This window comes from Erythrolamprus reginae, chromosome 11, assembly GCF_031021105.1.
Source record: "Erythrolamprus reginae isolate rEryReg1 chromosome 11, rEryReg1.hap1, whole genome shotgun sequence".
NCBI lineage: Eukaryota > Metazoa > Chordata > Lepidosauria > Squamata > Dipsadidae > Erythrolamprus > Erythrolamprus reginae.
Genome location: NC_091960.1, coordinates 10,214,626 through 10,227,170, shown reverse-complemented (window position 1 = coordinate 10,227,170; position 12,545 = coordinate 10,214,626). Strand labels below are relative to the sequence as shown.

General features: G+C 44.2%; 1 protein-coding gene across 2 annotated transcripts; it reads left to right on the top strand.

Moving 5' to 3' along the window:
- Positions 1 to 5,136: 5,136 nt before the first annotated feature.
- On the top strand, positions 5,137 to 9,628 carry LOC139173956 (uncharacterized). Of its 2 annotated transcripts, none has more exons than XM_070763928.1 (3): positions 5,137 to 5,270; positions 7,249 to 7,302; positions 8,536 to 9,628. In XM_070763928.1, exon 3 carries the CDS (start codon positions 8,581 to 8,583, stop codon positions 9,421 to 9,423), a length of 843 nt encoding a protein of 280 aa, XP_070620029.1. In that variant the 5' UTR covers positions 5,137 to 5,270; positions 7,249 to 7,302; positions 8,536 to 8,580; the 3' UTR covers positions 9,424 to 9,628. The 2 variants fall into 2 exon arrangements, with proteins under 2 accessions (XP_070620029.1, XP_070620030.1); XM_070763929.1 differs by having other exon boundaries at positions 5,263 to 5,934.
- The last annotated feature ends 2,917 nt before the right edge of the window (positions 9,629 to 12,545 follow it).

The window sequence follows — 12,545 nt, the reverse complement described above, 5'->3', positions numbered from 1 at the left end:
ATCGAAACATTTAAATATGTTAAAGGGTTAAATAAGGTCCAGGAGGGAAGTGTTTTTAATAGGAAAGTGAACACAAGAACAAGGGGACACAATCTGAAGTTAGTTGGGGGAAAGATCAAAAGCAACATGAGAAAATATTATTTTACTGAAAGAGTAGTAGATCCTTGGAACAAACTTCCAGCAGACGTGGTTGGTAAATCCACAGTAACTGAATTTAAACATGCCTGGGATAAACATATATCCATCCTAAGATAAAATAGAGAAAATAGTATAAGGGCAGACTAGATGGATCATGAGGTCTTTTTCTGCCGTCAGTCTTCTATGTTTCTATGTTTCTAATGTGACGCACACACGAATGCATATAGAAGTAGTCCTCAGCTTATAACCATTTGTTTAGCGACTAAAGTTACAACTGCATTGAAAAACGTGACTTATGATAATCCTCCCAATTAACCACCACCACATCCTTCCTTGGTTCCATGATCAAACATTGGGTAACCTTGGCAACCGGCATGCATGGCTGTTGCAATGTCCTGGGATCATGTGATCACCATTTGTGATCTTCCCAGCCAGTTTCCAACAAAGTGAATGAATACAATTCCTTTGTATCATAGAAGATTGATGGCAGAAAAAGACCTCATGGTCCATCTAGTCTGCCCTTATACTATTTAATGCATTTTATCTTAGGATGAATATATGTTTATCCCAGGCATGTTTAAATTCAGTTACTGTGGATTTACCAACCACGTCTTCTGGAAGTTTGTTCCAAGCATTCACTACTCTTTCAGTAAAATAATATTTTCTCATGTTGCTTCTGATCTTTCCCCCAACCAACCTCAGATTGTGTCCCCTTGTTCTTGTGTTCACTTTCCTATTAAAAACACTTCCCTCCTGAACCTTATTTAACCCTTTAACATATTTAAATGTTTCAATCATGTCCCCCCTTTCCCTTCTGTCCTCCAGACTATATAGATTGAGTTCATTAAGTCTTTCTTGATTTTACGCTTAAGCCCTTCCACCATTTTTGTAGCCCGTCTTTGGACCCGTTCAATTTTATCAATATCTTTTTGTAGGTGAGGTCTCCAGAACTGAACACAGCAACTGGGTATCCTTTTACAATGATTCACAAAGTTATAAAATTAGGCAGAACTCACTTAACAACCATCTTGCTTATGCAAGGACAGCAAATATTCTGTTCCCAATTGTATATAAAAATGTAATTATGACCAAAGCAGTTAATCACTGTTATTTAGCAATTAACCACTGCTCAGAACAAATGCTACTTACTTTATATGCTTTATGACAGATTTAGATGATTTGGGTTTTGGCTCCAAATAATCTCCCTCATATTCAGTTACTGGGAGCATCAAATATGAGGGGTTTTTTTCCCCTGCCCTGCAATTTAACTTCTTTCTTTCTTTCTTTCTTTCTTTCTTTCTTTCTTTCTTTCTTTCTTTCTTTCTTACTTACTTACTTACTTACTTACTTACTTATTTATTACATTTGTATGCCGCCCCTCTCCGTAGACTCAGGGCGGCTCACAACAATAACAAGAACAATGTAAGAACAAATCTAATAATTTAAAAACACTAAAAACCCCATTATTAAAAGCAAGCATACACACAAACATACCATGTATAAACTGTATAGGTCCGGGGGAGATGTCTCAGTTCCCCATGCCTGACGGCAGAGATGGGTCTTAAGAACTTTACGAAAGGCAAGGAGGGTGAGGGCAGTTCTAATCTCCAGGGGGAGCTCATCCCAGAGGGTCGGGGCCGCCACAGAGATGGCTCTTTTCCTGGGTCCCGCCAAACGACATTGTTTAGTCGACGGGACTCGGAGAAGGCCAACTCTGTGGGACCTAACCGGTCGCTGGGATTCGTGCGGCAGAAGGCGGTCCCGGAGGTATTCTGGTCCGATGCCATGAAGGACTTTATAGGTCATAACCAACACTTTGAATTGTGACCGGGAATTGATCGGCAACCAATGCAGACTGCGGAGTGTTGGTGTAACATGGGCATGCCTTGGGAAGCCCATGATTGCTCTCGCAGCTGCATTCTGCACGATCTGAAGTTTCCGAAGATCCTCAAGTTGAGGCAGAAGGAGGAAGAGAAGAAGCGGGTTGAAGTTGGAATCAATTAGTGTTTCATTTCCTGAAAAGAGCACCCATCCTCTACATCAGTGGTCAACTTTGCAACTTTATGATTTGTAGACTTCCACTCCCGGAATTTTGTTCAAGTCCACAGGAAGCTCAAGGGCAAGGCCCAAGAGAGGGTATAATTATCTGTCTCTGTGTGTTCAACTGCACCAGGATTTCAGACCCATGTGGTCCTGTCCACCATTAAACCATCTTTCCAGTCAGCGTCTGTTCTGTCTGGGTCACTCCAGAAGCCAATACCAACCCAAAAAGAGAATCCAGACACACTGGTAAAAGGCAAAGGCAGTTTTATAAAATCCAAGAAAAACACAGGTAACAGAAAATGTCCTTACAAACAGGAAAATGCTGTATCTTCAGATATATTCACGAAGGCCAAAAGTCCATGCTGCATTACAGAATTCTTGCTGCCAAACCAAAGCTGTAGATAGCAGACCTATACCTCCCACGGATCTTCCAAAGCTGCTGGGCCACAAGCCAGGAACAGAGACGCCGAGAAACAAGACAGGATAACGCCACGCCAAGCTGATAACACTCCACATGGCTTCAAGGCCTTGCCTGCCTTTTAAACCCTGCTGATGAGGACCACACCCAAACCCAGCTGTTTCTAATTCAATGGTGAAAATATTTCTTTAACTGCTCCTTTCGTTGCTCTGAACGTCGCTGTCTCATGTCAATGACAGCTTGTGCATCATCACATAATGACTCCAAGCTACTGGCTGAGGAGAGCCCCCCCCCCCCCCGGGCTCTCATACTGTTCTCCTTCATCCCATTCCTGACTCTCCTCTCCCCCGTCCGACTGTTCAGCCCCCTCCTCTGCGCTGTCATCCTCCTCCGGGCATGGAGCCAGCAGAGACACAGCTGGTCCCTGAGCAGCCTCAGGCTGAATCACAACAGCGTCCATGTTTCCTGTGCCTTTCTCCCCATTTGGAACTGAACCCAGATGGATATTTCTTCGAACAATATGAGAGAAAGATCGTTGATCTGCACCAGGCAAAATTGAAATACTAATTGAAACAAAGCAGATTCAGATAAAATGGGGAGGCCAACCCTTGATGTACCCCACATTCCTGCCCTTCAAGTGTCTTCAGACATGCCTCCTCTTTTTAAAAAAAGTTTTGGGGAAATAAATAGGTGAGGTGCTGAAGAGCAAAGCGGTAGCAGTAATTTATGCCAGAAATGGTTCTGTCTCCCCAAAATACTTATTGTGGTCAGGTTGAGAACATTAAACAACAAAAAACAAACCACCCATCCATTTGCCTAGAAAGAAAAGCATAGCTGGGAGGAAGGGAAATACGCTTATCAACTACAGGGATTCACTTAACAACCGAAGTGAGAAAGGTCATAAAAGGTGTCAAAACTCACTTAACAAATGTCTCACTTAGTGTTGTGGTTCCGTCTGAGGCCCCTCAGGGAACGGCTGATCTTCTGTCGGTTTCCAGCTCAGAGGGAGAGGATGAGGAACAGGAGGTGCAGGCAGACGAGGAGGAGGAATCCCAGGCTGAAGAAGAGGGAGGACAGCCAGAGTTCCACCAGGGGGAGCTCTTCCCAGCAAGCAGCCTGGATTCCTTAGAGGAAAATGCACAAGCCATAATTGATCTGCGACAGAGAAGAGCTACTCAGAGAAGGGAGCAATTGGCTAAGTAGTTTCAGCATTAAAGAGGCAACAGCTGGGTTTGGGTGTGGTGCTCTTTGGAAAGGCTAAAAGGCAGACCCACCCTTCCTGGCTTGTGGAGTTTTATCTTTGAGAGTCTTGGGACCTGGCTGTGAACTTTGGCGTCTTGGAATCCTGGTTTGTGCCTTTGACTATTGAAACCTTGGGGGGGTGCCAGCAAGAAGCTTGCTGTATTGTCTGGACATCAGAACTCTGCTGTAACGTATTATAGCCTGTCTGTTGGGAAGAACAGGTTTTCCTCTGTGTTTATTTTTTCCAGCTATAAAATACTTTTGGCTTTTACCAGAGTGTCTGGCTGTTTTTTCCAGTTGGTGTTGAGGTCTGGGGGAACCCAGACAGAACACTTAGTAACAGAGATTTTGGCCGTGTTATGGTCGTAAGTCAAGGACTACATGTATAGAGACTCCGCTCATTCCTTGGCACTTACACACCCCTTTGAGTCCTTTGTTTATCTGCGCTGAGGATTTATTAGCCCTTACGAGGGACTATTTATCAACCTTTTAATCAAGAAGGGGTTTCACAACAATAACAGGAGTGTTCAAGAGTTTTCAGTTACATACAGGGGCATTTAATATATCAGAGACAAAGGCTACCATCCAGAGAACAGAATAGTGTCGAAAGAAATAGAAAGGGTGAATAGAATAGGAATAGGGAACAGAGTAGAGTTGAGTAGAGTTGAATACAAATAGAAATAGGAAACAGAATAGAATAGGAATAGGGACTAGAATAGAATAGAATATGAATAGGGAATAGAATAGAGTAGAATTGAAATAGAAATAGGAAACAGGAAACAGAATAGAATAGGAATAGGGACTAGAATAGAATAGAATAGAATAGGAATAGGGAACAGAGTAGAGTTGAGTAGAATTGAAATAGGAATAGGAAACAGAATAGAATAGGAATAGGGAGTAGAATAGAATAGAATAGGAATAGAGAATAGAATAGAGTAGAATTGAAATAGAAATAGGAAACAGAATAGAATAAGAATAGGGAGTAGAGTAGAATTGAAATAGGAAATAGAATAGAATAGGAATAGAGAATAGAATAGGAAATAGAATAGAGTAGAATTGAAACAGAAATAGGAAATAGAATAGGGTTGAGTAGAATTGAAATAGGATAGAAATAGGGAATAGAATACAATAGGAATAGGGAGTAGAGTAGAATAGAATAGTTGGAAGGGACTTTGGAGGTCTTTTTTTTAAACTTGTCGCCTAACGGGGCTGCCTATGAAAATACCTCTCATTTCATCCATGACAATCCTCGGAAGAAGCGGTTTCTCAATAACGCGCCAACGACTCCCACGGGCGGGGGTGTTCTCTTCTAACCTTTATAGCTCTACTTTCTCCCGCTCTAAACAATCGCGACTGGGTCGGAAGCACTGGGGGGGCGACTTCCGGAGGCGGGCTCTAGCGACTAAAAGCAGGCCTGGCCTAGGTGCAGGTAGGTAGGTGCTGGTGGCAGCGATAGTGTCCGTGTCCGTTTTTCTCTCCTCGTTTGGCGGGGCAGCCGCGTTTGGCCCCCCGGGGCTGCCATGTTCAGCGAATATGAACGAAGGCGGCGCTCCCGGAGAGAAGGCCCTTCGCTTTCCTCCCGCGCGAGGAGCCGGGATGCTATAAAGGCCCCGCGGCCTCGAGAGTGGCGCTTCTCCGGGAGCGAGAGGGGAAGAATAGAGGCCACCCGAAGGTTCTCAAAGCCTCCGCCATTGCAAATTTAGCCTTCTTTGGCTCTTCCCGCCTCAGCGTCGAAGACTGCGGCTTCCGAGGGGGGGGGCTGGTTTGCGCCCATCTTGTGGCGGAAAACAAAAAAAAAAAGATTTAGCATGGCGGGCAAATGGGGAAGAGGCGGAAACCCTTTGGGATCTCGGCTGCTTTTCTGAGGAAAACATATGGCACCGGGAAAGGGAAGGGTCGCCTCCCACGAATGGGAAGGGCTTTCTTTTCACCGGCTCTCCTTTTCCCCTCACGCTTCTCTTTCAGACTCTTCCATTTATTTATTTCAGCGCGGGTGGTCCTCAACCTCAGTTCGTTTAGTGACCGTTCAAAGGATGGACTGGATTTAAATCAAGACGATTTCAATCACGATTTTTTTTTTATTTTAAAAAATGGCGAGTAAAAAGGCTTGGTTTAAATCAACTCGATTCCAATCGTAATTTTTAAATAATAATAATAATAATAATAATAATAATAATAAAACAACAACAACAACATCTCTGTCCCTACAGCGGCTACTCCTCTGACCCTCTGTTGACTCTCTGGCAGTCCCAATATTGCAGAATATACACCTTCATGTTACATAACTAACCTCTGAATAAACTAAATTATTATTACTAAATAAATAAAATTATAAAACTAAATGAATAAAAACTGTCTTGAAGTATTTTTTTTTTAACTCCAAAAGCATTTTATTAAAATAAATGTAAAAATAAAAAAAATTGGATTTAAATTGGATTTAAAATCCAATTAAATCCAAAATTGGATTTAAAATCTGATTTTTGTCAATGTTCTTTTAAAAAAAATAATTGCTTTTTATCCACCCTGTTTCAAAGTTACATCTGTACTGAAAAAAGGGGACTTTTTTCACAGTTAACCTTTTTTGCAGCATCCCCAGGATCATTGTGGTCAAAATTCAGACGCTTGGCCACTGTTGATACTTATGAGCGTCACAGCAATGCCATGGTCATGTGATTCCCTTTTGCAGCCTTTTGATCAGCAAAGTCACTCACTTACCAACTGCCGGGATTCACTGAACAAACTGCGGTGAGAAAGGTGTAAAATGGAATGGAAGGAATGTCTCAACCACAAAAATGTTGGGCTCAGTTGTGGTCCTAAGTCGAGGGCTACTTGTACTCTATCTGTTGGGAGTCTTAATGATATGCCACTTTGCAGAGTTTTTGAATTCTGGGAGAAATTCAATAAAATATTATTGGGGGTTTTGCTTTTCACAATTAAAAAAAATTGCAGAACAAAAAGGCAGCCATAAAAAACAATTATTTTTTAAAAAGGACATTAACAAAAATCGGATTTTTAAAATTTAAATCCATTTTTTTAATCACATTTATTTTAATAAAATGCTTTTGGAGTTAAAAAAATATACCTCAAGATAGTTTTTATTCATTTAGTTTTATAATTTTATTTATTTAGTAATAATAATTTAGTTTATTCAGAGGTTATGTAACATGAAGGTGTATATTCTGCAAAGAGCATGTTATGTGGAGTTATCTGTATTCCACTATCTGATGAAAGCCGTGTCAAAATACAATGGTTGTGCCGATGTATAAAATGCCTGTAATTTCTCCCACTTTGGTATCTAATTGAGCCCTGGAGAATCAGATTTTTTGTGAAGTGACAAGGAAAGAAGTCGCATTGGTTGACATTTATTCCCAAGTGTGTGTTGACATGTTTTGCTTTTTAAAAAACAGATTAAAGGGAGGCTGATACAGCGAAGCAGCAGTAATCCACACCACTGGAAAAATGTAAGTACCTGTAAAGAAGGCTAGCCTGTTTTCAGCAGTTTTACAGTGCCTAACACACCTGCTTCATAGAATATTTGTCATCTTTAGCAACAGTTATTCAAAGCTGTCCTCATTATTTCCTCTTCTGTTCCTCATTAACATTTTAACCACTGTATTTTTCAGAATATAAGATGCTCCAGACTATAAGGCATACCTACCTTTTGGGGGGAGGAAAACAAGAAAAAAATATGCCTCCAAGCACTTTGCCTCCTTGCAGCAAACAGTTTTCAGCTTCAGCGCAGCCTAATTAGCATAAGAAAAAAAATGCCTCTGCTTGGTGGAGGTGGCAATAGGCAATGGCAATCCCTACAGCCTGAAACTGTTGATAGTTAGGCTATCCAACCGACAATCGTCTGCTTGTGTTAATCAGTCTGTTTGCTGCACGGAGGCGTATTGCTGGGAGGCAGAGGCCAAAGGATGGGGATCAACAAGTGGGTGGGGCTACATTTCACCAACACTCCGCAGTCTGCATTGGTTGCCGATCAATTTGCGGTCACAATTCAAAGTGTTGGTTATGACTTTTAAAGCCCTTCATGGCATTGGACCAGAATATCTCTGAGACCGCCTTCTGCCGCACGAATCCCAGCGACTGATTAGGTCCCACAGAGTGGGCCTTCTCTGGGTCCCGTCAACTAAACAATGTTGGTTGGTGGGCCCCAGGGGAAGAGCCTTCTCTGTGGCGGCCCCGGCCCTCGAACCAACTCCCCCCGGAGATTAGAACTGCCCCTACTCTCCTTGCCTTTCGTAAGCTCCTTAAAACCCACCTTTGTCGTCAGGCATGGGGGGACTGAGACATCTCCCCCGGGCATATACAATTTATGAATGGTATGTTTGTATGTATGTTTGTTTAGTAAATGGGGTTTTTAAATATTTTAAACTATAATTTAGATTTGTTATGAATTGTTTCATTTTGTTGTGAGCCGCCCCGAGTCTGCGGAGAGGGGCGGCATACAAATCTAAATAATAAATAAAATAAACAAATAAATAAATTTGAGGTATAAGACGCACCCAAATTTTCATTCTCTTCTAGGGAGGGAAAACGTGTGTCTTATAGTCAGAAAAATTCAGTAATAGTGCTAAGAGTTCCCTGGGGTTCACATCTTTCTGGGTCCAATTCTGCTAATTATTTTATGAATGTCTACACACAAATCTTTAGAGTTAATCTTGAATTTTTACCACATTTTTTCTCTCCAGCCATAAAAAAAGCCAACTGCAACCGCTGTGGGCAGCCACTGAAGAATGGCCAGTGAGATTCAAGAACCATTCCTGGGTGGCTCCTGTTCTAGCCCTGCGGAAGGTAGGGAATCTGAGGATGGCATTATGACCAAACATCAGGACTCCGATAGCAACCAAAGAGAACCTGAGATGGTTGCCAAGTGTCTGGGTGAGGATGCTGAAGGTTTGGAAAGGCCAGCACAGCCTGCTGATCCATGCCAGGTCACAAAGGTGAAACGTGAAGAGGAGCCAAAGATTGAGGCAGCCGTGGTGCCTCCTCCGGTGGAGGCAGCTATCGCTGTGCCAGTGCCACCTTTGAACGAAGGGAAGGGAGCAAAACGGATGATGGAAGATGATGCTGAAGCTTTTCAAGAAATGCCTGATGTCTGCCAGGAAGTCGGAGAGCCAAGAAGGGGGATGCTGCTGCCTGACCTCTTTGGGGAAGCCCAGGAAGCACACAGCAGTTTGGATGTCAACCAGGCGGGAGGCTGCGCAAACGTAGAGCGGGCTATTCCGTGCTTGCCCAACACGGTCTTAGAAAATAAGCGTAAGCGCTTTCGGGGTTTCGCCTATAAAGAGACTGAAGGTCCCCAAGTGGCCTATGAGCGGCTCCAGGGATTGTTGTACCAGTGGTTGAATCCAGAGACCCACAGCAAAGAGGAAATCATCGAGCACCTCGTCCTGGAGCAGTTCCTGAACCTGCTGCCCAAGGAGGTCGGGAAATGGGTCCGGGAGCGTCACCCAGAAAATGGGGATGAAGCTGTCGCTCTGGCAGAAGACTACCAGTTTCTGCATCCTGAGCCTGGACGGCAGCCCTACCCGGAGAGAACAAGGCAGAGGGCTTCAGCAAGAAGTTGGCTGCGCTGAAGTCTCAGGAACAGATATAAGCAGGAAGATCCATTTGTAAGGGAAGGGATCCTTAGGGGTAGAAAGTCTGGTCGGTTGATGGCTACTCTGCTCAGAGTTTGCTACCGCTCAAAGCTAAAGAGACATTTAGACAGCTATTGTATTCCTTGTACACCACGTTCTGGTGACGCTTTGCATGACAATAAAAAGCAGATCTGTTCCAAAATGTACTTCCTCATATTCAGCTTCGGCTTATGGATTGCCTTTTTTTTAAACCATGTATTATTGAAACATAAACACCATCAACAATGACACAAATCTCTGTTTCAAAGTCTGAGAGTCTCGGAAGCATTAGTGGACTTCTGTAACAGATCTTGAACTGTAGTTTCAACCATCTTTTAGCCTATACAGTAATACCTCGTCTTACGGACCTAATTGGTTCCAGGGGGAGGTTCGTAAGACAAAACATTGTTTCCCATAGGAAACAATGTAAAATCCATTAATCCGTGCAACGGGGGAAAAAACGCCGCCGCTCAGCTGTCACCTTTTGAAACGGGCTTCCCAGCGTCCTCTTGAACCCGAACACCGAACCCGGAATTTCGGCAAAAGTTCGGGTTCGGGAGGCCGCTGGGAAGCCCCGCCGCCCGGCTGTCACCTTTTAAAACAGCCGGGGGGCTTCTCGGAGGCCTCCCGAACGCCGAACCCGGAAGTTCAGGTTTGGCGTTCGGGTTCAGAAGGACGCTGGGAAGCCCCCCCGGCTGTTTCAAAAAGTGACAGCTGGGTGGCGCGGCTTCTCGGCGGCGGCAGCGGGGGTTCGTAAGAAGAAAAAAGTTCGTAAGAAGAGGCAAAAAATTTCTGAACCCCGGGTTCGTATCTCGGGTTGTTCGTAAGACGGGTTCATATCATGAGGTACTACTGTATTGTGAAAACAGTGTAGAAGAATAAGACATTGATTTGGAACAGGGGTGTCAAACTCAAGGCCCATGGGCTAGATGTGACCTGTGTGATCTGGCTCGTAGGGCCAGTGTGGAAATATTAGGACCAAGCCAGGACAGTGCTACAGGAGGCCATAGAAGCTGAAAATGGGCCACACGGGGCACCTGGAGCCTCCATATGGCCACTTCAGCTGGCACAGTGCTGCAGGAAGATTGGATTGGACTTTTCTGCCTGGAGAAACAAATTTACTATTAAACAATGGAGTATACATTTAGAAATAAAAAGATTAGTGGAATACAAAGAATAAGTAATAAATATTTGCCAGTAATATCTAACAGAAAAGAGAAGAAAACGGTTATAGTAAAGAACTGAGGAAAGAAAACAAGGGGAAAAATGCACCTTGAGCCTGTCAAAACGCCCACCATTACCACGCCCAATTCTGGGAACCACTGGCCCTCCGAGGTCAAACATCCTGATGCAGCCCTCAATGAAATAGAGTGTGACACCCCTGGGTTAGAAGGTTGTCTTATCTTACAGGCAGGGGCTGCCTCTTAAACAAATGGATGGGGTTGGCTTGATCTCCAGTCCAGTGGTGGCAGATTTGGAGAGGAGGGATACACAACTTTTTTTTAAAGTAAAGGATAGCAATGGAGCTAGAGACAAGTCATGGCAGGATGCTAAGATGTATAATTGCCTTCGCAGTATTTATTGATTTTTATACAGTTTTCCAAGCGGCAAAATGTGGAAGAAAGTACAAGCATTTTTATTGCTGAATTCTCCCCGCAAATCCTTAAGAGCATCCTGTTGATACAATCTAGATGAGATCCTGTACCTTGCAGGATACTGTTCTACATCATCCTGGTTATGTGAGCTGAGTGTGATCATGTAAGTATGAGAGGCCCATTTGATGTAGGCACACAACCTCCACATGGTCTCTATCTCTACATCTCACTCTTTACAGTAGTCCCTCACCTATCGCTGGTGTTACGTTCCAGACCTGGCCGCGAGAGATGAAATCCGCGATGGGGAATTTATCGACTGATAGTACTTATTTAAGTATTTATATTGTAATTGTTTGGTAAGTTTTCATTGTTTTAAGTGTTTATAACCCTTCCCACGCAGTATTTATTTTAGATACAGTATTTAAATACAGTACAGTGATCCCTCGATCTTCGCGAAACGCTATATCGCGATTTTTCCCACCCGATGACATCACTCTCTTCCTTTCTCATCTTTCTTTTTCTCTTTCTCTATCTTGCTTCTTCCTCTCTCACACTCTCTTCCTCCCTCATCTCTTTCTTTCCTTCTCTCTCTTTCTCTATCTCTCCCCCTCTGGCGGGCGGGCGAGCGGGGGCATCAGCGAGGAGCCGGGGTTTCCCCTTTGCATGGGCGGCTGGGAAACCCCGATCTTCGTCTGCTCGCTGCTGCTGCGCCGAGCAGATCAGCTGCTGGGCGGCCGAAGGAACCTTCCCTGGGTCTTCCCCCTCTTGCTGGCGGGCGGGTGAGCGGCGGCCATCAGCGAGTAGCCGGGGTTTCCCCTTTGCGTGGGCGGCCGGGAAGACCCAGGGAAGGTTCCTTCGGCCGCCCAGCAGCTGATCTGCTCGGTAGCGCAGCAGCAGCGAGGAGCCGAATCGGGGTTTCCCCTTTGCGTGGGCGGCGGGGAACGCAAACTCCACCATCTACGCATGCGCGGCCATAGAAAAAAAAGGGCGCGCATGCGCAGATGGTGTTTTTACTTCCGCAACCCTACATCGCGAAAAATCGATTATCGCGAGGGGTCTTGGAACGGAACCCTCGCGATAATAGAGGGATCACTGTATTTACAATTTTAGATTATTTTTTTTTTGAAAAACCTGCCGATCGAGTTCCGCGGGCTGTTTAAATCTGCCGATCGACTTTCTCAGAAACCCGCGAAACAGCGAAGATCCGCGAATGATTTTTCTCATTAATATTTCTTGAAAACCCGTGATGAAGTGAAGCCGCAGTAGGTGAAGCGCGATACAGCGAGGGACTACTGTATTACATCGTCATAAAAGGGATTAATAAAAGGGTCCTAATCAGGAGAAGAATATACTTACAATTGCTCATACAAGGCACAGACCTGACCCTGAGGGACCATGGGAGGGGGCTTGGGGCAAAAAGCTGTGATATTTCTGTTTAAAAGAGAAGGAAGATAAAACAGCACCCACCAATCAAAATAACAATGA